At 44.7% G+C, this 25,865-nt stretch overlaps 1 protein-coding gene across 1 annotated transcript; it reads left to right on the top strand.

Moving 5' to 3' along the window:
• Positions 1-6,613: 6,613 nt before the first annotated feature.
• Positions 6,614-24,559, top strand: klf12a (Kruppel like factor 12a). Its single transcript, XM_028981463.1, has 6 exons — positions 6,614-6,853; positions 14,990-15,074; positions 16,470-16,977; positions 19,606-19,744; positions 21,762-21,919; positions 22,217-24,559. The coding sequence occupies exons 2-6, from the start codon at positions 15,009-15,011 to the stop codon at positions 22,396-22,398; spliced, it is 1,053 nt and encodes a 350-aa protein (XP_028837296.1). The 5' UTR covers positions 6,614-6,853; positions 14,990-15,008; the 3' UTR covers positions 22,399-24,559.
• The last annotated feature ends 1,306 nt before the right edge of the window (positions 24,560-25,865 follow it).

The following is a 25,865-nucleotide window of genomic DNA, read 5'->3' as shown; positions in this document are numbered from 1 at the left end:
ACACTTCACCCACCGACAGGAAGTCCTTTAACCAGAGCTGGAGTGGTGTGAAACTGTCTGCCCACTGGTTTCCTGTGTGACAGCGCACGCTGTCTGATAATTGCTACACGTTCAACTGGCAGACGCCCTGCGCTGAAAATTAGGCTTCCCTAATTTTCTTCTTCAGTGGCCTGACACCCCTGAATCATGAATTGGACTGTGTCGGCTCTTTTAGAACTGTGCTGAAAATCGTTCCTACAAAGGGCTTTCCTACAGCATTTTTTTTTTTTTTTACATTTTGTGGAGTGGAGGTGTGGAGTCATTCTCTCCTGGGAAGTCACGCAAGCAGTCAAACTACAGAACCATGTGTATGCCTCATTCAGTTGCGTCTGATCTGATTCATTAAACACCCCATGGCCGAGCCTAAACCGTACTGATGGTCCCCTCCACAGATCCAACATGCTGGAAAAGACATTGTTCTACACCAGAGTTTGCAGAGATTGGCTGATTTCAGGGGTTTACCCTTCCTCAGTGGTGACAAGTGTGTCAAAAGTTATTTTTAGTTAATCGGGTGTCCAGAATCTCTGGACAGGAGAGCAGTCTTCTGCTTAAGAACATTAATGGCTATCCAACGGGCAACAACCTTTACCCAACCAATCATCACCAGGTTTTTACCAGGTTCCCACTACCAGTGTGGCCCTGAGCAAGATACGCATCCCCATGTTGAGTGTCAGCTAAGTAAAGTAATGCCACCCTTCGTCATTACTTCCCTTGCTCTCGCTAACTTCTCAGTAAAGACGTTCTTGAGCTCTTGTGCTTCTGAATTGCGTTACCGCTACTCTAAAGAGCTCTCATCTCAGAGCGAAGGGCACCCTGTGTCCGCTTGGCCGCAGGGTGTGCGCGTGTGTTCGTGCATGGAAGCCCACAGAGTCCGGTGCAGTGTGTGGCAGCGGTGCTGCAGGGTGGCTGCGTGTGTCTGTGTGTGTAATGCGCGCATCTGTCAGTTGCGTCCCGCTGGTGGCCCGGCCCACCTGAAGCTTTTCACCCAGCTGTTCCCCCCCCCCCGTTGTTCTGCGCTCCAGTGAACACTGGCGCTTTGTCTGCGGACCTGGCACGGCCAGTGCCATGTGCGGGCGGCGCGGGGGTGTGTTGTGCCAGCTGTGTTGGACCAGCCCTGGGCAAATTCCCTGCCACGCCTGGGCGGCCCGTGCCCTCCGAGAGCATGCCCTTTCGGAAGTGGCTGCGTTCAAGGGCATCAGCGTGGCATTTTTTTTTTTGCGGCTGCGGGAATACTACACCGCTCCCCCCTTCACCCATTTCAGTTTATCTTTGTATACAGTATGTGTGGCTGCTGGCCAGGTCAATATCAGACGCGCTCTCAATCACAGCGGGGGCCATGTTGATAAGAGCCGTGCAGATGTACACTGTTTAGCCAACCAAGGTGGAGGGCAGGGTTGGGGGAGGGGTCGCTGTCATTGAATTTGATTGGCAGGGGCAAGCGTGTCCGGTGCCATGGCAGTGCCACACTCACACACACATAGGCAAGCCATCACCTCCCCCATCAAGAAGAGCGATACCTGTTTCCATGGTGATCTCCAGTTCTGGCGGCTACCAGGTGTCACCAGCGCTGGGGCTGAGGGCTGGAGGTGGTCTTTGAGAGATTTCATGACAAATATCATTCTGATCAAGATGCACTTCATTCATACCACTGGCATATAATCCCCGTCGGATGTATTGTATATTAGAAATTAATATCAAACTTACAGACAAAATAGCAAATCTTCTTCCTTCAGAACCTGAACTGTCAGTCTAACATCTCCTGGCTTTGTGTTATAGTCGGTCGTTTATGTGTTCAGTGTGGTGTGCTGCGGCCATGCACTTTGTCTGCATCTGCTGTATCAGTGTTTGAGGGAGATAGTGTGTTCTCGTGCTTGGACGTGTGCATGTGTGTTTGAGGAAAAGGGAGAGACTGACTGGGGTGTGTGTTTTGGCAGCAGCGGCGGATGCTGGTCTGGCCATTCTGTGTTTGACACATGGAGTTTTACTCTCTGTAACTGTCACAGCTAATGTTGCTGATGCTGTAGTGTGTGTGTGTGTCTCCCTGTGACTGCGTGTGTATGTAGGCTTGTGTATGAGCAGTTGCCAGTGTGCATATGGCCCAAAACTGCAGTCTCAGGGTGTGTGGAGATATATATGTATGTATCTGAGTGTGTGTTTGTGTGGGTGGGTGTGGAAGCATGTATCTGTGGGTATCTATGTGTGTGGGTGGGTGTGGGAGCGTGTATCTGTGGGTGTGTGTGGGTGGGTGTGGGAGCGTGTATCTGTGGGTATCTGTGTGTGTGTGTGTGTGTGTGTGTGTGTGTGTGTGTGTGTGTGTGTGTGTGTGTGTGTGTGGTTCGCTCTGTTTGGGCCAGTAGCTTGGGGGCTCCAGGCTAATAGCTTGTGAGTGTGTGCAGGAATGTTGAGGTTTGGGGTGAGAGTGAGCTCATACCCCTCCCCAGCCCTGAAACACACACATTCACATCCAGCCACACTTCACCCTCTTCATCCCTCTCTTTAATCACTCCATCCTCTTTATTTCCACCCGGCCCCTCGTCCCCGATTTTAATCTTTCGGTTTTGGGGTTGTTACTTTCCCTGTTGTTTTCTCTGCACGCGCTGATCAGTCGTCTCCAGTCTGATCTCCTCCCTCTCCTTTTCGATCCTCTTCTAGTCTGGTTTGTTTGACTCGCCAGTGGATGAAGGATCTTTAAAATGTGTTCAGGGTCGTTAACTGAGCTTCTTTCCCTGTGAATCATGACTTACATCCTCTTTCTCCTCTGTGTGTCCCTCCTTCCTACTCATTCCCTGCAAGATCGTTGTGTTTGTGTGTGTCTCTCTCTCTCTCTCTCGCTCAGCACCCCCCCCCCTCCTCTCCTCTCCTCTCGTCCTGGAGTGTTCTCCACCACATGTTCTCATCGTCCGAGCATTCATTCGACCGCAGCGAGAAACTGTCTCTCATTTAAACCAGCGGGCTGTGCTTGGCTCTGGGGTCCGTAGGGGGGCCGAGGAGGGGAAGGGGGTGGGGAGAGACCCCAAACGACGTGGCAGAACCGTCTGAGAGACCAGCGAGAACCAGAGCGACCGCAGCTGCCACAAACCCAAAGCCAAGCATGTCAGTCCCTAATGCCAATGCAGATACAGTAATTATAGTGAGGAAGTTGAGCAGGGATCACAAATCCATACAAGCCACGGATGAATCTTACACACAATTAAACATCATTAAGACATTTACACTTTCACAGACACACAAATATACACGACATGTATCATTTAGGGTTTATGGACATCCGGAACTGTGTGTGAGAGAAAGTATTGCTGTTATTAATTGTTGAGCACAACAGGAAGATGCAGGCTGTGGGAAAACTGGCAGCAGGAAACATCCTCCACATATGACCACATACTCACACACATTATATTTATATAACGCACACGGCACATTTACACACATACACACTCAAGCTTTTTCGGCCCCCACCCCCTGCGGATTCCAGACCTCTGCGTGGGGTTATTATTATGGGATGGATCTGGCATGAAGAGGAAGGAACCGCAGCCAGAAGAGAGGAGAAACGGCGAAAAATGTGATATCAGAGACCAGGGAGAAGTACAGGACCTTGGAATAAAAACACGTCCTTGCTGCAGAACGGACAGGCTGTGGCGAGAGGAAGAAGAAGCAGGGAATGAACTGTGAACGGAGGAGAGGGAACATGGCTGTGAACTTACTCAACCTTTCTCTTTCTCCTCCGGCTCCTTTATTCCTCTAAAGTCACATTCTGCTGGTATTCTGTTTCACCAACCATATTCTGCCCCAAATTTTCACAACCGCCTCCCCTCTCCCCCATCCATTATGTGGTCCGCCTTGTCTTGTTGTTGTTTCTTTCCTGAAGGAGGAATCTGGGGTCTGTCAGGGACAGCAGAAGTAAACGGTGCGAGGCGAGACGCTGCCTGTTTCTCTCCGCCAAGCGGAAAACTTTTCAATCAGGTTATGTGAGCGAGCGTGTGTGTGTGTGTCATGACGAGAGAGGGAGAGCAGAAAGAAAATGTAGTTAATGCAGACAGTTTTTGGTCAGACCTGGGGGGGGGGGGGGGGGGGGTTTACAGTCCACCACCATCATAAATACGAACAGCCCCCTCAAGTGCCCCTAGCAACCTCAGTTCACCACCTGCTGGGATTGGCTGAGCTGAATCCTCCCAAACACACACAGAGGCACAAACAAATACACACACCGTCCCTGTTAACCAGAACACCCCCCCACACACACACACACTCCGGTCAGCCTCAAGGCATTTTTCTTATTGATCCTTCCAACACACACACATACATACAACTACGTCATTTTGTTGTTATCATTGGTGGTTCTTCTTTTTTTCTCTCCCCCATAATTCCCTCTGAGGTGAACAGGTACTGCCAGACTGCTTCATTTACGGACCCTCATTTTCTATTCCTTCACCTGCAGTGAATGGGGGGATGGTGGAGTGAGGATGAAGATGGAGAGAGAGAAGAGAGGTGTTCAGTTTACACAAAGGGTGAGGACCTGCTGTTGCCGTGGCAGCCAAACCAAGCTGAAAAGAACAGAGAATCACAGGGAAGAACAGAACTGGAAAAGGGAGAGGGGGGGTGTACGTGTGATTGTAGTGCAATTGGGAAGTAGGGCGTTTAGCGAATTCAGTGGTTAATTAAAATACAGATTTAATCAAATGACTCATTTTAAACCAACAGCGCGTGAATCTCGCACTCCTCACACATACATTCATACATACTCCAGGGTAGTGTGAGGGGCAGGTGATGCCTCAGCTGGTATGTGAGTTGAAATAGGTCAGTGTGCGTGAGTGTGCATTTGTGTGTGTGTGTGCGAGCGAAAGACAGGACACTGCAGCCGAGTCCTTCTGGAAAACACCACACGCACAGTCTACTTGTAAGTGAGAATAATGTGAAACTTGATTGCATGAATATTAATGATCACCCACACAATGAATTACTGACTCACGCTCCGACAGCAGACGAGCGCACGCGGCTGTGCTGTTATAGCATTTTCTACATCATTAGTGATGGACGGTGGGTTAGGAGGGGCAGGTGTGCACCCAGTGATGCGTGTGCTAGCCTCCAGCCCTGAAGTGGCTCCGCCCACTGCACCACCAGCTCCTAACGTGTATGAGAAATGGCTGTGGAACATGCACAGAATCACACTTAGAATGTGTTTAAAGTTATATGCAGAGTAGCAAGAGCACTGACAGCAAAAACAGGTTGTTGGGCCTGTGAACTGTGATAAAGTATGCACTGCACTGTTCAAATGGGTCTGACACGTATTATACAGATATCAATACCAATGAGCCAATCACCTCTTTCATTGCTTTCTGATTGATCTGGAATAAAGAAGAAAGCATACTTCATCACGTGGTGGATATCTGCCAGTTGTTCAGACCTCTCCTGAATGCACCTTGACCCTTTGCAGATCTCTAGCATACACAGGTCATTCTGATGAGGAGCCTGCAGGATGAGAGGAGCTCTCCAACCTCCACTCACACCTCTTTTTCTGTCGCTTTTTTTCTCTCCATATTTTCTTCTGAAGAGGAAGAAAGAGAGGGTGGTAAACCAGGTCTCCATGGCAACTGACTAGTGGCCTCCAATCAGAGCCACCTCCCACACACCCCCTTCAATTAGCCGTGCTACTGCCTGTCACTCACACAAGCTGTGTGTTTGAGTGAGTGTGAGAGTCTAGAAGAGGTCTACTGATAGCTTCATTAGGCTTGAGAGAATAAAGCCCAAAATGCAGAGGAAAATCAGATAATATCATAAAATGTTAACTTCTGAATAGACAACGTACTGACCAGTGAATGTGGTCAGCAGTAGTCAGATATGAGGTATGATGAGCTTCTTAGTTGAGGTTTATTTCCAGAAAAACACGTATCGCAATATTTATCACCAATCAACCTCACACACATACACACAGTGAGAAAAATGACATGCTGCACACTGCACACAGGAGTTTCCAATTCTCTCTCACACATACACTTACCCACAGTAAGATACACAGAGAGTGGATTAATGATCAGGATGGCCATTGCTGTGAACTCCTGAAGTAATTCTCACCTTTGCTTTATTCTTTTCTGTCGTTCTCCCTGTGTGTTTTTTTTTTTTTTTTACATCTGGGTTGATTGGATCATTGATAAAGTGAACTTGTGAACATACAGGGCTCGTTTGTTGAGAATGAATGTGATGTGTGATTACTGTTGCTCTCTGTTCTAGCCCACCAAACCCCTACCCCTTCAACACACACACCCATACATACACACAAGAACAGAGAACATACATTTTTAATGAGCAAGGAACTGTGTGGTGCACACACACATATTGCAGGTAAAGCATCCGTCACCAGGTGATCCTGTCACTGCCACACCCTATTCGATTCATTCAAACTATATATATGTATATATATAGATCCCTCATCATCTGTCCCATTTCTCTAATCAATTACTATCTGTTGTGTGTGTGTCTGCACTCAGGGAGCCTGGGGAAAGACTGAGAGTTCGCTGTCCCCCTTCCTGACTCTGCCTGGGGCCCCTCCCACCCTCTCATTCACTAGAGTCATGTGATCCAGGTTTTGCGACTACAACAGCACAGCGCGAGCATTCCATTCATTTCCTCCTGAGTAACGCACAGAAGAGGAGGGGAGAGAGAGAGAGAGAGCGAGAGGGACAGAGAGTGCGAACGAGAGTGAGTCACAGGGCCGTAAAGCCAGTATTTCAGAAGAGAGAAAACAGAGAAAGAAGAAGTAAGGGGGCCTGAAGAAAATTCGAGGATAACCTTTCATAATCAGCCTGAAACTCCAGAAGAGGTTTGTGTGTTTCTGTCTGTCTGTTTCTCTCAGCCAGTTCCTCATCTTGTGTCTGTCTGACCGTCTGCACAGTTTCTGGTGTGTCAGCTGTCATTCAGAGCCTGTCAACAAGCAGGTTTGTCACAGAGCATAGAACAGGACTGCTGCAACATCCACTCTTGTTATTGTTGCTGTTGTTGTTATTATTATTATTATAGGAGTTGTTAATAGTTATGAGAACTGAGAATATTGTCAGGATTATTACTGGGAGGGGTTTGCACTGAAACCTTATGATTAATGAGAGTGCTACTGCCCTGATAAACAACCGCTGCCTTGTCCAGCACACTGATAATTCCAGTGCATAGCTGAACCACTAAGATAAACTCCATCCTCCCCAGTCGTGCTGTTGAATTCGTCCCGAGGAACGCCTCCCCCGAAATCCATCCGTTTTTTTCCCCGCTGTTCTGCTCTGCGAACCCCTGTAGTGCAATTATAATTTGGATGGTTTCATACTTGCGTTGGAGCACCTCCAGATACCAACATGCCTCTTGAAACAACAGCTCGAGCTGTGCAGCGGAGAGCTGCCCCAATCAACTGAATAAACAGCGAGTGCGCTGGGGGGCAGCGGCTGGGGCTGAATCGAGGCCACTCTTGCCTCTGTCAGCCTGCCGGACGGGGCTTTGTTGAGCGCAGATGATTGCTTTCTCCTTGCTGCCTGGCGCGCTTTCGCTGTAATTGTGATCTAGAGGCCGCTATGGCCAAGACCGTTAAAACGTGCAAATTGGAGCTCATACAATTAATTTAAGAACACAACGATTGGTTGACCAAGACGCAGAACAACCCAAAACTAATAGAATTGATTTAGGGGTGTGGAGGGAGAGGGGGGGGGGGTGTTTGGTGTTGACCAGCGGTGAGCACCTGGGCTCTGTTCTCCATGCCTTGCTGGGTGGCTGGAGAATATGAATTATAGGCTTCTGTCAGCCAGGCCAGGCTCTGAGTGGGGTCACTGCGACTGCATTCTTTATGCACCTTTTCCGTCTGAGAAAATTTGTAATGTAAGCAAACTTTCCCTTCAGCCGACCCTGGTGACCTTTGAACCCCTGACCTCAGCAGGTTCACCCCGTGCAAAAAGCTTGTTGTCGTAGCTGTGTTTCACATCGACAGTCAGAGGGGGAGGGGGGGTGCAAACAGAAGATTGCACAGAGAAAGTCAACATTAAAAAGAGACACGGGAAGTCAGTCAGCGAGAGAGAGAGCACGCGCGAGAGAGAGAGAGAGAGAGAGAGATTCAATGGCCATTAACCCACAGAGAACAATAACGACAACTTCCCAAATGTTCTGAATATAGTGTGCAGTTTCCCTCTAAAGAGCTGAACATAAGCAGGTAGGCAGAGCCGGATGTGACTCAGCAGACACCTGGGGTTACCGTACATGTTCAGATGGAGCACGGCCCTCGTAATCGTCTGCAGAGATACCTTTTGAAGACGTTCTCCGTACCAGACTTCCTGTTTTCATGATGCTGAACTTTGAACTTTGTTCCCCCCTCGGTTTGACGAACCCATTCCCTCCCGTTTTTGCCAGATCCAAACAACCCCTCACCCCACAGAGTGGTGAAATGGGCATCATGTGGAATGGGTTACAGGTTAACAAGGTTTGTCACACGAGCAGAACTGTGTTGATTCTCCCCTCCCGCATTTTTCTGCATTATTTGAACATAGGATAGGATATTGTACTGAGCCATAAGTATTGTATTAAATAGCTGTTTTTTATATGTTTTTACAAACGTAACTTTTTTATCTGTTTGCATGCTTTTCTTTGATTCCCATTAAGCATGATCTATGTATAGGTCTCTGTAATTTCTCTATTGAATTCCACCTAACCATTGTGTTGTCTGCTCTTTATTGTGCTTGTAAGTGAGCTTATATTTGTCCTGTTTGACACTTCAGTCACTTTGGATAAAAGCATCGGGTGAATGATAATGCAATGTCATAGATCTCTTTCCAAAATGTATATTATAGACAATATATACCTATCTACATTCTTTCGAATAGTATAATTTGCTTAGATTTTTTGGTTAAATGAAACACATACTGTAAACATACTATGAAATACATGTATGTAGTTTAATGTTAGACCTACCACCACCAGTATCGTTTAACCTCCCAGCCACCCAAATCCCCACCAGCACCCCCAACAGCTCCATGGCAGTACCTCACCCTTCCAATCAGCCATGCAGCTGCAGTGGCTCCAGCTGGACAGTCGAGCAGGAGTAAGAATAACAATCCTCATCCAATATGGGAAAAGTGTGTGGAGCGGGAACGCAAACACAGCTGCTTAAGTCATTAGGAGAAGAGCTTAAGTACTCTGGGGGAACGGCATCACGATAAAAATAAAAAGTAACGCTAGGCTGAAAAAATGATGGTGATGGCCAAGTACTAACCGGGCCAGACCCTCATCCATACCGAGGTTTTCAACTCAGTTGTGCTCATTGTGTCACCTCTCCTGAATCTGCTGCGGAGCACAGCTAGAGGAAGGCCTACAAAATCGCTTATTTCCTTTTGTTCAGTTTTCTTCTTTGTCCCGTCCCTGACAAGCCTTCTCAGATAATGTCGAGTCTCCTAGCGGTTGGAGGTGGTCACACCAGTTATCATGCCTGGTTACTGGCACTCCCTCTCCTCTTTAGGGGTGAGCTTTTCTGGCAAGGCTTAAGAGGAAGCTGGGCTTTCCCACAATGCCGAGGACAGCTGGGGTGGCTAAACATTGCCCCCCGAGTCTGTAGAGCCCGTTGGGAAAACAGGCAGATTTCTTCCAGCTGTGGGACAAGCGCGTCCACATCCACTGGTCAGATGCAGAGGAAGGCAGGTTCATTACTCAAGTCAAGACATGTCTGCATCTTAAAAGTATTTCATGGGATTTTTTTGGAAGTTAAATATGGTCAGTAGGCCACTAAAGTACTATATGATACGATTTTTCATAAAAGCACTCCACAGCATTAAAATAATGTCACGGGGGACGGAGTGCATGGACGGACAAATATGCACGACTTACAACCAAAGGGGGTTTAATACAAAAAATGCAAGCACATACCAAGACATGACAACTTTCATGACCCACAGAGGACACGATACAATAGGCACACATTTATACTTCTGAACAGATGCAAATATCAGGGCAGACAGGAAGTCAACATTGACAATACAAAACTCCGGACCGAACCATGGAGCCCGAGCGCCCCCTCGGAGATCATGACAAATAATAATTTGTAATAAAATAAGATTTGTCCATTGCTCAGGAGTTAACAGTAAAGAAAACATTGGGGTGTAAACACATCCAGCTCTCTTCGGGGGCAGAGCGGTAACTGAAGCTGTCCCACTCACCCTGAGACTGCCAGTAAATGACAAGGCTGTCACCGCGAGCAAAATTACACAAGAGCACGTTTCAGTCGTCAGGGCCGGAGTGGTTCACCTCTGTCCCAAATATGTTGTGTAACGTTACCCAAAAGAAGAGCAAGCAATGCTTGATGTTGCGCAACAAGTGTGTGCCAGACCCCTGACAACAAACAGTGCGACAGCAGGGATCGGTCCAACAGTTCAGCTAGCAGAGTACACATCTGTCGGCTCCCGTCCAGAACTACACTCCGAGTGACACGGAAAAGCACCTCCGCAACTCGTCCACTGTGGTGCTTCTGGAAGAAGATGGAGAACAGACCTGTCACAGAAACACCAGCATCACCTGGAAAGACTTTGCACTGTAACCAGCTGAACTACTTGGCTGTCAGGACCAAATCTTAAGATGAATTAGATATAACACAGAGACAGAGAGTGATGCAGATTTAAAAAAAAAAATTGTTTGTTGACAGATAGGCATACAATGCCTTTCAAAAGTTTAGGTTTTAAGTTTCCATAAAACATTAAATAATTTTGAATAAATATATTACAAAATGAATAAGATATAGTTTTTTTTCAATTGCAATGGGGTCTTATAAAAATCAATGAAGTGTCACACTTGCATTAGCGAATAGATAATTCCAATCAGAACTATGCAGATATTCTGTTCATTAATTGCAGCTACCATAGTCATTTACTATATCAACAATGTTATTTTAAAACTATGAATTTGTGGTAGAGTTTAGACATATATTACATCACTGTATGTTATAGAAAACTGACTTGGAACACACAACTAAATAGCTAGCAGATGTTAGCTGGGGAGCCAATAACCGAGTAAAGACTTGGGAAATACGGAAATCTATTCTCAGAATTAGCCATATTGATGCTGTAATCTATACAGGTTCTGCATTCTGTTGACATAACTTCAAACTGAGAAACTAAGACTGAAAAACTCTCACTCTACATAAGCACAAAAAAATTATCCTTCACGTCTTCTCCCTGGAATGTCTTCCATGAAATATGTATATAAAAGTATAACACCATATTCTTGAAATTTCGCAGGACATATTTCGAAATGAATGCAGCTATTTGGAGTCCCATTTGGTTGCTCATTCAGGTGAAAGAAGTAGATCACTGTTGTTGGTGTTAGCTTAGTGTTAGTTAGATTTGGGCCGAAAAATAATCAGTTTATCAAAGAATCCAGACTGAACCCATTTCATGCTGCATTTCAGCCATCTTCTGTGACGCATTCTTTTTTTCAGACGATCTTCTTCGGGGAGTTAAAGGGTTGTATGCTTGTGCTTGGCCTAGTGAGTCACCTCAGACCCAAGCAGAGCACAATCTGAAACAGCACACCTCTGTTTAGCTCCATTCAGCATTCAGCGTCCCGACAGAAACAAAAAACGTCGGCCGCCGATCGGCCTGCCAAGGAAAATGCAGGCTGTGAAATGGAAAATCTGAAGTCATTCAGCATTTGGCAAAAAGTCTGTTACGCAAAACAGGAGAAGCGAAGCGTCTTTTTCTTTTTTTTCCTGCGGACTGGTTCCCGGTGTGAACAGCCCAGATGTCTGTCTTTATCTGTCGGCGTGGGACGGAGGGACAGGGCAAACTGAGAAGGACAGCCATGTTTACAAAGGGCAGGGCAGGTTTGTGAGTTAAACTCTCTTTGACTGTTTATCGCAAAGTGCTGAGGGGAACTGGCTTTGGGGAAGGAAGTTGCACGTGTCTGAGGTCACTGTCTGAACGAAACGAGAAAAAAAAAGAAACGAGCAGGAACATTGGCAAAACAACAGGCCAGCCAAGTGACCATTTAATTCCGTTTGGCCTCTTCCTCATATCCTCGTATTGTCACAGGTATTTCACTTTAGAACAAATCAGCACACCCATCATACAGTAGCTGCCTGACTTCCCTCCGTGGTAACATTACTGAAGGGCGTCGACAGCTCGTCTGGACGATGGCGAAGCCTGAGAAGAGCTCCCACCTCCGTCCCGATTACAAACACAGCATATAAGACAGGAAGGGCTGGGCCCTTGGGGGCTTGGGTCCTTTTGACCTCAGGAACAGGCCGCTTTCACCGCCGTTGTAATTAGGATTGGGTGCAGACCTTTCGGACCCCACCCACTTCCTCCAACATCCTGTCTCTGGTTTGGGTTGTTTGTGTGTGGGTCAGAGAGCATGGCAGCAAACGAGGCCGTAAACGCGGACAGGAAAGGCTGCCATTGCCGCGGCGAGCTCTCGGTATTACTGAAAAGGCAGCAAGATATGAAAGAAGAGGCACCTGGCTTGAAAAATTGACTCACCTCAACATCATTTATTTCTTATATAGCCCAAAAATCACATATAGTATGTCTCAATGGGCTCCTGTTGTGATGTTCTGTGGAACTTACAAACACTCATTTAGCTCAGTGAAATGTTGGGCAAAATTAGTAGTAATGATAAAGAATTGAATATGGCAATTATTGCCATAGATGAAGTGAAAAAAAGTGAAAGTGAAGTGATTGTCACATGTGATACACAGCAGCACAGCACACAGTGCACACAGTGAAATTTGTCCTCTGCATTTAACCCACTACCCTGAGTGAGCAGTGGACAGCCATGACAGGCGCCCGGGGAGCAGTGTGTGGGGACGGTGCTTTGCTCAGTGGCACCTCAGTGGCACCTTGGTGGATCGGGATTCGAACCGGCAACCTTATGATTACGGGGCCACTTCCTTAACCGCTAGGCCACCACTGCCCCTGCTAGGCCACCACATGTCTTCAGTAATGCATGTTCCCTTGCAAGTACATTTACAGTTACAGCATTTATCTGACACCCTTATCCACAGCGACTTACAATCAGTAATTACAGGGACAGTCCCCCCTGGAGCATCTTAGGGGTAAGTGTCTAGCTCATGGACACAATTGTAGTAGGTGTGATTTTAACCTGGGTCTTTTGGTTCATAGGCGAGTGTGTTACCCACTAGGCTACTACAACCCATATTGATATATAATAGTAGTGACTCTAAAGTAGTGACATGACCTTCACACACATAGGCTTTATGTTAATTAAATGCAACAATAACCACAGTCGAAATACAGGCTAAGAGAATTCCAGTATAGAAGTAAATGATTTAGCCCAAAATGTTAAATGGCCTGGCCAATACACAACAGTGGGCAACTGGTATATCAGCGTCAACATGAATATTCATTTTTAATATGTGATTTTAATTGACATTTACATTTTTATACTGAACCAGATGTTATTATATGAAATTATTATTTTTAATCATTGTGGTGGTACTACAGTGGGTAGCACATCTCACCTGTGAACCCGAAGACCCAGGTTCAAATCCCACTTACTACCATTGTGTCCTCTAGCTATCTCCACGGGGACTGTCCCTGTAACTACTAATTGTAAGTCGTTCTGGATAAGGGTGTCTGGAAAATTCCATAAATGCAAATGTATCATAACTATATTCTAAAACTAAGTCTTATTCAAAAGAGAATGGATATTGTTTCATTTGGTTTTGTATTCTGAATGCTTAACCATTGTATCTGTTCCGTAACATAGAAAACCTCTGATTAATACATATAAAAATATTCTATTGGTTTGAATTGGGATTGAATGCAAGCGTCTTTGTTTCAGAAAAAAAATGAACCCAGAATTTTGAGCTGAAAAACCTGAGTGAGATAAAGATTCGCCTCCCTGCCGAATGCCACTTAACCTCTGGAAGTTTGCAATCCGGTTTCTTGACCTGCTCATCGGCAGACGAGAGCGTGTGGGAGGAGAGGGTTTCAGGAGACGCTTGTTCTCCTGGCGCCATTTCACCTCTGAAAAAATAGCTTTTTATGCTCTTTTTGTTATTTCTGAAACAGAGGAATGTACATCCATTTGCAGACAATAGCTGCATGAGTCCAGCACACATAGGCCAGTCATTTATATTGGCGAGGTGAATGGATGGGAGGAGGAGTAGGAGGTGGAGATTGCCAGGGCAGGGGGTTGTCTGCATGGTGAGCGCTTGAGCTGCTGAACACCTCACTCGGGGCATGGCATCTGCCTCGCTCTGCTCCAGAGATTTAATGTAAAGGGCCGTAAGCTCGCTCACATGGCTCATTAACCCTCTCCCTCGTTAAGCACTCTGATAAGCTGTCCGGTTCATCCCCAACCTCTTATCTATCTGTCTGTCTATCTATCAATAGGTCAGAGGTGACGGAACACCAGGTTTTTTTTTTTAAATACAGTTTTTCAAAATACTTGATCTTTTGTTCTTAGAAAAATATGGTTTAGTGACTGGTTTAGTGTCTATTATAACTCATTATTTAGGCACAAAGGCTCAAACTGTTGGTTTTTACTTTGATGCTCGAATGGGTAAAGCGGTAAAAAAGTGGAAGGGTAAATTCCAAGTTATTTTCAGAAATTGCTGAAAAGGATGCTGCGAATCTGTGCTGCAATGATTAAGGCAATACGTGGGTTTTTTTTTTTACAAAATGAGTCCATACGATGTCACATCCATTCACATGCACTTACTGTGTATGTTGTTATATTACACGTTTAAATACATGTAATGTTTCCTTGTTATAAATGCATTTTATTTTACAATCCCCTGACCTGTATTATATATCAATAGTACTGTAAGATGCATCATACAGTACATTTATAGGTGATGGTGTTTAGCATGTGACCTGTTGAATGGATGGTGGGATTATGGTGGTTTTTTTAGCAGCTGGAGTGAATGATGTAGGTTGGAGGTGATTGTCCTGAAATGCACCTCCTTTGTTTTTCCTGACAGTCGCCATTGTGGTGCCAGGATGTTAATGCTGGACGGGATGCCTGTGCTACGAGTAAAAGCAGAGCCGCTGGAGTCACAGCGACGGGTGAGTTCGACCACAGTAGCTTCCATTTAAAGTATTGAGTCCTTTAAATCTGACAAACTGTAGTGATCACTTATAGCCAGTCAAGATGAGCAGCGAATACAGCTTTATTTTCAACATTATGGTTCTAGATACTGATACTGAAAAGGCATTTGCTGCAATATTGACTCTGTTCTCCTGTTTCTGGTTACAAATCTCGGAATAAAGAGGCTCCCTCTTTGCTGATCCTCATATTTCTGCAGCAATATGCAACTTATCCACCCCAGGGTTACAATATTTATTCTAATGTAGTGTTTGAGATTCCTGGGGGGCTTAAGTGCTTATGCAGCAGGGCGAACATTCTCTCTCTTTCTCTCTTGCTGTCTCTCACTCTCAGTCTTTGTCTCGCACTCTCCCAAACCCCTATGGTGGTGGTTGAGGCTGCTTTCTGTGCAGTGCAGGTCGGCTGCAGGATGTGCGTGGGCCACACAACCACGCTTTGAAGTGCGTCAGCCTTTAAGCGAGGCTCCGTTTAAATCAACAGCCACTCGCAGACACTGTAACGGGCCCCGTGTTTGAGTGGGCCAGCCGCCAGGCCGCTTCTTGGAAACGCTTCTCTCCCCATTAAACCGTTCTGACCAGAAGCCATTCGGATTCGGAAAATTAGCCGTAATAACCAGTAGCCCCCCGAATGATGGGTTGGAACGAGGCCGCAGATAGCTGGGAGGGGGAAGAAATGGGCAAAAGGAGAGTGAGAGATGCACAGATGAATGAAAGTGAGAGTAAAAGATAGATGAACTCTCAAAACATGTTCCATCACAGCTGAGATGTTGGCTAGACCTAAACGAACACTGAGGAAAGGGTGTGAGAATGAGGGTGTTTTTCTTACGTTTGTGTCCTGTTTGCCCCAAAATGTAACCAACCCATCTTTAAATTTTTCATTTTATTTAATTTGTCATTAAACTTATCATAATTATAGTTTTGTTTTAACTATTAATTATATCTCATTGCATTATTTCATTATGTTACATAATACATTATTGCTTTTATTTTTATAAATATTTATTCTTAAATCTTATAATCATTGTTACCAATGAGTGCAAAAAAATACATCATTAATTAAATAATAAAATGTCATGATGTGTTATAAATGTGTTATAATTCATGTCCTAATAAATTAATTAATATTTTAATTGAATATATAAATATTCAATATTTATTATTTAATTATTGATGTATTTATTTTATTTTGGCACTAATAGGAGGGGAACCCTCCATATGTTTTATCCATGTGTCAAATTGCTTCTTCATTATATTATTTTATCTTTTTCATATCTTTACTAAATGTTCTACTGATCTGTTTTGTGTTTTGTTAAGTGTTGAGTACTGAAACAGTGTTGTTTTCCATTCCCACACCAGTCACCAGAGATGAGGAGATATCCAGACAGAGGAGTTTTGGTTTTTGACCGATCTTCTTGCTCCTCAACTCCAAATCGACGGTTCTGCTCCTCTGACCTGTTCCAGACACAGACAGAACCAGTGGACCTGTCCACCAACAAAGCCAGGACTTCTCCTTCCTCTTCAGGCTTCTCCCCACGTTCCGGGACTCATTCCTCTTCATCTTCCTGCTCTTCATCCTCATCATCTTCATCACCATCATCTTCCTCTCCATCCGTCATAACCCCTGTCCCGAGGCCGCACGTGCTGGCACCCATCTCAGGCTCATCTATAGGGGTCAGGGGTCAACCATTCCTTCAAGTGGCACACCCAGTGCCCCAGTGCCCAAGTCCAATCCACCTACACCCAAGGAGGGTTCCTGTGGTGGTGCAGCCCATGCCTCTGGTCTACGCTGGCGTAGGCTCCCTGGGCACCACTGCCTCCAGCCTTATGGTGCCTCTGCTGGAGAAAAGCAGGTTCAAAGGGAAAGGTAAACATAATTTTATGTTCAACTCAAAAATGGTCTACACTGAAAGGAATAAAATAAAAAGTTTTAGCTTAGCTCTTGAGTTTATGTTCTGAAAAGTGTTGCTGTTAGTTTTTTAAGTGTAACTTAAAATACACTCTTTTTTTTTTTGTTTCTACCATAGGGCCCATCATGCATTCTTGTGTTTTGCATTATTTTCACAAAATGTCCAATAACATTCCATGCCTTTTTTAGAATAATTTCTGTTGTAATGCAACCTTCAGAAGTACCTCCACTTCAGAACTACTTAAGATCTTACACACTTACACGTGCTGTCATGGAGTCGGGTGCTCGCCATCTTTTTTTCTGTATTCTTGACTTTGCTCTTACTCTCATGCTGTATTATTGGGGCTTGACAGGTTGCTTTCAACCTTTGAGTAAAATATGGATTCATCATTATATGAATATAAGTATTTCATTTTCATGAATCAGACAAAAGTGAAATCTGAAAAAATATTTTTTTAAATGTTAGGAAGATATTTGTTAATGAGGTCCAGTACAAATGAATGACGGATTAGATGGGTCGGATGTGTTCAGTTCTCCATTCAGTTCTCAGAACTGAAAATGGAATTCTGTGCTGCTTCTGTCCTTTAGAAAATAGATGTATAAATGGAGGTATATGGGACATGGGCGATACAATAGAAGGATTTAAAGGTAAGAAAGGAAATGCTGATGGGTTTTGAACGGCAGAAAAAAGCAAAATAAAATAAAACAAAACAAAATTGTGAACATCACTAATAATGTGAGAAATGGAACTTGAAATGAACTGATATTATGCAACTGATGCAACATACTGTCATTACTCCAAGTGGATCTGTTCCAGTATTTCAAAAAAAGATCGTTCTTTGGGATCCCACTCACCCCAAATATGACCCCCCAGGGTGACACAGCGCTAAACAATATGGTCCTGAGGGTAGAGCACAAAACTGCCAGTAAACCTACAATCTTGTGGTTATACTTGTTCTCGATTTTTTTTAATCCCTTGTGAACAAAATTGTCAGAAAAGACTAATTATTGTTTCACTGTTTCCTTTCATTAAACGTTACGTAATTCATAAGTGGCAATAATGCATCATTATTTAGGAGAATAACTGCCACATTTTGTAAATTAAATTGGTGGATGGCATGAAATTCTCAGTACAATAACATTCAAACATTGAAATGTTTTGCGGTCTTCCTCTTGTCTTCCACAACTCTCTCTCTCTCTCTCTGTTTAAAAGCTTGTCCTCCATCCGCCCCCCCCCTTCAGCCCTGGCAGGTCTTTGACAGAGGCCAGAGCCTCTCAGCCTGTTTTAAAACCGGGCCGGCAGACACTGGAAGGTCTGCTGTGCTGGGATTGTTTCTGTAGCCGCGGGATGAGCCAAGTGAGGCTACATCCCCTCAGGAAATCGGAGCTGAGACAACGGCAGCCCAGTCCTCCTGCTCCACACTACCTGGATTAGCAGAGGACGAGCTGAGGGAAAGAAAAACAGCAGAGGAAGAGAGCGAGGGAGGGAGGCGGCAGGGTCTGTTTCTGTTTCTCTCCCTCCACTACCCTCCCCCTCCCTTTTGAGATTTCTTCCTCTTCTCTCCTGCCCAGGAAAGCACCACAGCCTCTGGGCATGAAGAGTAGTTTTAATGGGGTTTGTGGCTATGGAGGTTCTCTCTCGCTCTCTCTCTCTCTCTGTTTCCCTGAGCCTCACTTTTTCATCTTATTTTTCTTTTGAAAGGAAGAGTTTGACCTGCAGAGGAGCTGAACAGACTGAGAGAGAGGAGGCAGCATTCTTTTTTTTTCCCCCCATCTCTCCCATTTCACCATTATTATGTGATTATATCAGATGTAATACAGGCTTTTGTGTTAAGAACTGTCTAGAATTTGTCTGCCACATGCAAATAAGCATGCAGACAGTCATCATGATAATAAGAAGCATTAAAACCATTAAACATGTGCAGCCTGCATGTTCACTGCGTTCACAATCATACATACCTGCACACAAACATAAACCTCATTATGTACTCTTAAGTGCTCTTAAAGATACACGCAAATACACACACACAGTGTCCACCCTCCTCTAAGGTCCTGTGCCCTTCGCCTCTTGCTGTCTCAAAACGGGTTTCCATGGAAACAAGACTGGACATTGAACAACAAGAAAACATAGGCCAATGACATTTCTCTGGGGGAAAGAAATGTGTGAAAAACAGCCTCCCAGTTTCTTTTTCAGATTATTATTTTCTGTGAGCAACTTCATTTTCTCTAGATTTATTGATGTTTTCCTGTTGTTTACTTTAATGCTGATCTGCAGACACAACTTGATTCATGTTGTTTATATCCTTTTTTTTTTGTTTTTTTAATAACCGGTTTCATGTAAGACAATTTGCCACGCAATTTTCATTGGAAGCTATCCAAAGACATTTGGATTTTTTGCTCATTTTAGCTCAGGTTGGACTTTTGGCTTAATTTAACTGCCATCAAAACTATGACAGATGCATGTGTGGTAAAGAGACCAATATGGAAGATCATCTATTCATTATTCAAAATCATTTTGTTGTGCGAACCACTGGTGTAGATAACTGGCGGTTTTTCTCAATCTTAATCAATCTTTCTGTTTTGCAGTCATACGTCGAATCTCGGATGGTCCTTCCCCACGACAATCCCACAGTGAAAGTGAGGACGATGACCTTCCAAATGTGACCTTGGCCAGTGTGAATGAGACCGGCTCCACAGCGCTGTCAATAGCACGGGCCGTGCGAGAGTGAGTTTTCAAGAGCAGCTTCGTTTTCCAACTTGTCACCGCCTGACACATTAATCACGAGCGCAATATACGATGTGTGCTGTATTTACACCGCTCCCCTAGGTCGAACCAGAGCAAGACCAATAGACTACAGCCAACCACAAGCCATAAAGCTGACGAGTGGGGTGCAAATTGCAGATATATCAGAATACAACAGTATTTAACACGAGCGCTGTGATACGGCACGACTTCTGCTGATAAACCGTATCGGTTTAGGTAGGCCAGGCGAAAGGAGTGGCACTGCAGCCCTCTGCCACGCATGGTGTGGAGAAGCAGGTGTGTGTGTGTGTGACATGGAGAGCAGAAGGTGAATGTCATTAATAAGCCCAGTCCCCGTGGAGGGCAGGTGTGCATCTGGCTTTGCGTGTATTTGTTAAGCCCGGCGATGGTCCTTCAGCTGGGTTTTGGTCCGGCTGAGCGCTGGGTGTGTCTGGCTGGATCTCCAGTGGCTTTCTGCTGCTGGACTCAAACACCCATGGGGAGATAAAGCAAAGACAGCTGGCAGCCTTGAGCGGAGACCCCCTACGTTGGTATATCTTTCTTTGAAATTATTCTTGCCTTTTTTATTTTGTTGTTTGTCTGCGCAGTGTATGTGCACGTGTGTGTGTGTGTGTGTGTGTGACTGTGTGTGCTCGGTGGCCTGTTTGTTTAGATTGGGACAAAGGTCCCGCAGCTCTTTGTTTTAAAGGGGGATTGTTTGCTGGGGTCTCCCAGGGGGGCAGGTTGTGTTGTGGCATACAGGTGCAGGGGGCAGCTGCCGTCACATGTCCCCATGTCTGATCTCAGATCAGCAGAGACAGAGCCAGGACACACCGGGCCCTCTGTTAGAGGTGACCATGAACCGCTCTCAGGTTATCAGCGTGGTCGGCATGTCCGTCCGTTCGTCCGCAGGCCTGGAAAGCCCCTTTGAGCTTGTCCAGTGGGAAACACACAAACAAAAGACGGAAAATAAAGCTTCTACACAACTCAGTTGCTGCTTCCCCTTGCCCTCATGTGGTTTTATGGTCAGCAGTGTGTTTCGTCGGTTTAATGGTGGAAAGTACCAAATCCAATAAAAAAAAAAAATTCTCAACAGAATTGCGATGAAGTTGTCTGGATTCAGAAAGTACCACAGCTATCGAGAGAACATCCCCCTTGTGCTGCGAGAGAAACCACTTTGCATAAATTTCAAAGGGAAATATTTATCGTGTTCATTATGACGTTCCCTGTTACCTTTTGATTGGTGAACTGATAGGAAAGTTGAGGTCTTACAGGCTGTGAGGTTTTCTGAAACTTTACAGCCCTGGGGACATAGTGGAACTGGTCAGAGTTTTACCAGAACGTCTGGAGCGCCACAGAAAGTAGACGTGTCCCTGCGGTGAGAAGGGAGAGCAGAAGTACGCAACTGCGAATCTCCCTACACGCTTTCCTTCTACCATCTCTGGGCCCCCCAGCTTCTGAGGCAGCCAAAAACTACAGGTGACCCCCCTTCCCGACACGCACACTCTGTCTCTCTCCTCTCGGCCCCCCATGGCCTAAGAGAAACAGGAAGTGGGTCTGTGGGAGGTGGAGACGTTCACCCCGCCGAACGCCATTCCTCACACATACACACACGCGATCCTTCCACCGTCCACACACACACACACACACACACACAAGCACCACCATGCTGTAGGTCAGCCAGGGTTCATGAGATTGTCATGGATATGTGTGTGTGTGTGTGTGTGTGTGTGTGTGTATGTGTGTGTGTGTGTGTGCGCCCGACTGTCTTTCTGCACTTCAAGAGCCATTTGCTCCAAGATATGCAGAACTGTATGAGCGAAGATTCCTCTAAAGACTTTTAACACTCCGATGTGTCTGCATGTTAGTGTGCGTTGTCGGTGAATATTAGACACGCCGCCAGATGTCACCAGAAGCCCAGAGCGGTCGCACAGCTCCCCCTAGCGGCGGGAGCTGTTTTTACACGCACCACGGTGACGCCGCCGCCGTGTCGTTTCAGCTCCATGCTGCCGTTCAACATCGAGAGCCTGCGCCGGCTGCCGAGGTCCGAGTCTCCGGACTCCAAGAGGAGACGCATCCACAGCTGCGAGTTCGAGGGCTGCAACAAGGTTTACACCAAGAGCTCGCACCTTAAGGCGCACAGGAGGACGCACACGGGTGAGCTGCACCGAGAAATGCTTCTTATAGATTTCTTAATTGCTCTGGGGCTATTTGTTTTTTTTTAATATACTCTCTTGACACTCACTTGACCGGTTTAGCGTTGTCTGTCTTCTTTGTGCCTCTTGCACTGCCTGTGTCCCATGTTTGCACTTTGTGTACCCTGCTTTATTTCGCATAAGTGCACCTTTTTTCAGAAACAATTTGATCATCTGGATATCTGAACAGGATTTTTAAAATGTCATAATTATGTATGTAATAAATGTATTATATTTTTCGGTGTTTCCCTACAATAAGGCGAGAAGCCCTACAAATGCACGTGGGATGGATGCACATGGAAGTTTGCACGGTCAGACGAGCTGACACGGCACTACCGCAAACACACGGGGGTGAAGCCCTTCAAGTGTGCCGACTGTGAGCGCAGCTTCTCCCGGTCGGACCACCTGGCCCTGCACCGGCGCAGGCACGCTCTGGTTTGAGGGCAGCCCGGGGTCGAGAAGAAGAGAGACGTACACATGGACACACAGCGGTAGAGCTGGTTCTCTACCTGCAGTGGGGAGGGACCAACACCACTCAGTCACTGACCTCACACCCCTCATGACCAATCAGAGTAAAGGTGGCAGTTCGCAAGGTGAGGCCGGGATAGCGAGAGAAGAGACCTAGCCCCGGTATAACCCAGTATAAGTTGTATGTTAACCACTGACAATATCAGACACCTCCTCTTATGTTTTCCGGCTGCATTGGAAAATATTTTGTTCCGACATCACTTACGCGGCCTTTCATGCAGGACACAAACAGATGAGCGGAAACTAGAGTGTGTTGGGCTGGCTAATGGGTGAATACTGTAAATACAGTCGTTATTAGAATCAAGATTGCACAGTTACTAACTGATTTTCATAACAACTAAAAAAAAAATTTATTAATGGACTCACAGCCATTCTTTACTCTGGCGAGCAATCCTGGATAAAGTCCTAAAGTTTTTCTGAATAGCTGACTGTGGAATCTTAAGATTCTTATAGCTGCTGTATCAAATGACATGATTAAAAGTCAGGTATTGATGATAGAAGGTACATTTCTTAAATGGACTCTATATGTTGTTGGTTATTTTATGGTTATGATTCCTTGAAAGCTCTCGCCTCAGTGCAATGCAAATGCCATCCCTTAATCACAGACAATATTTCAACTATTGAAGCACTTTCTTCCCAAACTCAATCCATTCAGATACTTGGTATCAGCATGACTTTGCTCTATTGTATTTGTATTTTATTCTTTATGTATCAAAGATTCAGTGATTTATTGCCAAGGCAGTGAGAATGGCGCCACAAAAGGTGTGTTTGCACAAACTATATGATACCACTAGGATCTGCAAAGAAAATGACAGCGTGACTGTGGAGGACAGCAGGGGGGTGCCTAATACATTTAACAAAATAGCATTTAATTTCTTGTCATTCATTCCTTAAACAATTAACACATTCAAAACATAATGGCATTTTTTTTACCTTAAAATATAGGACATCCCTGGACATTAGCCACTCCTGCCTAAAGACCCCTAAGACATGAACTTAAATTAATATAATTAAAATGGTTAAATAATTATGTTGGCCTGTCCACCTTTATTCACATCTCATTAGTAAACATTATGTAGAGAACATGAAAATATTACTAAATAAACTGTTTAAACATTAAACAAGTTGGAGGACACCGTGTATAGATTTTTTTTTCCTTATTCATTGAGCTGGTTAAAAGTTTAGGCCATGCCACTGTCCACGCTTTGTGCACAAATATAGAATGAGTTATATAATATTTTATGAGTTATATAAATATATCACTTCTTTGTATTGTTTATGTTCTGCTTTTCTGGATGCGTTATGTTTTACATCCCATTTTACAGAAATGCCACAATTTGGTAGATAACAACACACCATTCCAGTACTATTGTGTCAATTCTGTTCTCTTTCGATGGTGTACAATTTTTTTTTGCAGATATTTTGTAATGTGTTTTCTAATATGAAGTTAACTGTGAATTGAATTTATATATAAATGTGTAAAGACTTTATTTAGTGGCGTGCCTTTATATTAGGTCCTGTCATTTACTGAAGTCACCAGTTTGTACATATGTGTAATGGTATGCAATTTAGTTGTTAAGAGAAAACAGAAGGACTTCATTAAGTTGGGCTTTGTTAGAACTCTACACCATTGAACCACCAGATAAGAGTCTGACTGCAATGAGGCCAAAATCAGTGTTTATGAGAAATTGCACACTTTGTTTAAGAGACTTAAACTCCATGAGTTACACTGTTTGCTTAAGGCAGAGCTATATGGCCATTTGGATCCATATTTGAGTTTTCTGTTCAGTAAATCTGTCTGACTTCCTGGCCAGAATGCTGTCACCCCTGGTGGAGCAGAAGTACTCGGCCCAGGAAAGATGTAGCCTGCCAGTAAATACAAGTGGATATCAGTTGGAATACATCATGGCCTCTGAGACTTTCGAGCTGAGCATGAGTGATGGGTCAACTTTTTATAAAAATTTGAACAGTAAACAATAAAACTGTATAAATAGAATAAATATATTGCTTGATATTGATGATATGCAATATGGTGTCATTTTAATAAATCTTTTATTATATGTATTAATATTCATTTCGTATTAGACCTTACATTTTTTTATTCAATGCACCATTTAGAGTTTTGAACTGATACTGAAATGTGAGCATTTTGTGTTCATGTAGATGCAAGATCTACTGCACACATTAAATAGCAATAGTTACATCCTGCCTACTCTGGCTATCATACTGCAGGGTTTGCTATATGCTAATTCCTTCTAGTTCTCTAATGCTTAGCAGAAGAGGGTATCTTTCCTAAAATGTATTTTAAAAATTGTGTTGGATGCTTCTGAATTTTGAAAGACAGTCCTGAAGTTTTACAAAAATTTAACCAAAAGTATTCATGTTTGTATTTCTTCTGCTCCCATTAGGTGTCCATAAGGCCATCATGCCACATGCCAAATTACTTGTACGAACAGCTATTGTGCCGTGATTGCCATATAACTTGGTCTAAACGAATCAGCCATATTAGAATGGCCTGTCTCGGATCAGGGTTGTGATGACCTCTGGCTCCTCTGAAATTCAGTAGCATCCTGTACAATTTAGCAGTAAGATGGGGGAGAATGAATGAATAATGCCACATATTTATGTTGGAATTGTGTTTTAACATACCATTTCTATGTTATTACTATAACACTGGAGATCATTCTGCTGATTGAGTTAGAATTTCAGACTGGATGCTTTAAAAGGAGGGTGATCCTTGAAATCATTGTTCTTCCTCTGTTAACCATGGCTACCTGTCAGAACAGAGATTCACGGGCACACGTGCGGCAAGTGAAGGACACCGCTGTGATGCGGTCATGTACGTGGTGAACGCGTTTCCTTGTCTGGAGCATGGGAGAGCAGACAAAGTTGAGGGAGTGTCACACTGTGTTGCTGGGCTGGGCAATGTGATGGCGTGTTCGGGTTTACCGTGGTGGAGGCGCAGGTGAAGTTCGCTGGCTGTAGGAGTTGTAGGCGACATGGGTAATTAACATCGGCTGCTGGTCTGTCAGAGGCGCTGACAATCCGGGTCGGGCAGCATTCAGGAAGAAACATGCAGACGAGGGTAATCCGTAAAAAGAGTCGATGGCCGGGACATTTTACTTTACTTTACTTTATTTTGCAGATGCTTTTATCCAAAGCGACTTACAAGAGGAAGACACCAGCAATTCTCATTCGATTTCTATAGAATTTTGAGTTTACAAAACGAAGAGACTAAGGGACATGGGAAGGGAAGGCTAGCAGCACTGAAGGTAAACCAAACCATGAGCAGGCAAGGATGATGCGGGTCATGGTGTTTTTATACCGGTTGACCTTGGCCCCTTCCGCATCCAGACGGCCTTCCCCTGGGACGTCCTTGC

This window comes from Denticeps clupeoides, chromosome 5 (assembly GCF_900700375.1).
Source record: "Denticeps clupeoides chromosome 5, fDenClu1.1, whole genome shotgun sequence".
In the NCBI taxonomy this organism is placed as follows: domain Eukaryota; kingdom Metazoa; phylum Chordata; class Actinopteri; order Clupeiformes; family Denticipitidae; genus Denticeps; species Denticeps clupeoides.
This window is presented reverse-complemented; position numbering and strand designations above follow the sequence as displayed.

What these genes read in the sequence shown, in the direction of transcription:
- klf12a (XM_028981463.1), top strand. Translation starts at nt 15,009, where the DNA reads ATGTTAATGCTGGACGGGATGCCTGTGCTACGAGTAAAAGCAGAGCCG. An exon ending in CGCTGGAGTCACAGCGACGG is followed by an intron (nt 15,075 to 16,469) that starts GTGAGTTCGACC and finishes TTCCCACACCAG; the next exon opens with TCACCAGAGATGAGGAGATA. An exon ending in AAGCAGGTTCAAAGGGAAAG is followed by an intron (nt 16,978 to 19,605) that starts GTAAACATAATT and finishes TCTGTTTTGCAG; the next exon opens with TCATACGTCGAATCTCGGAT.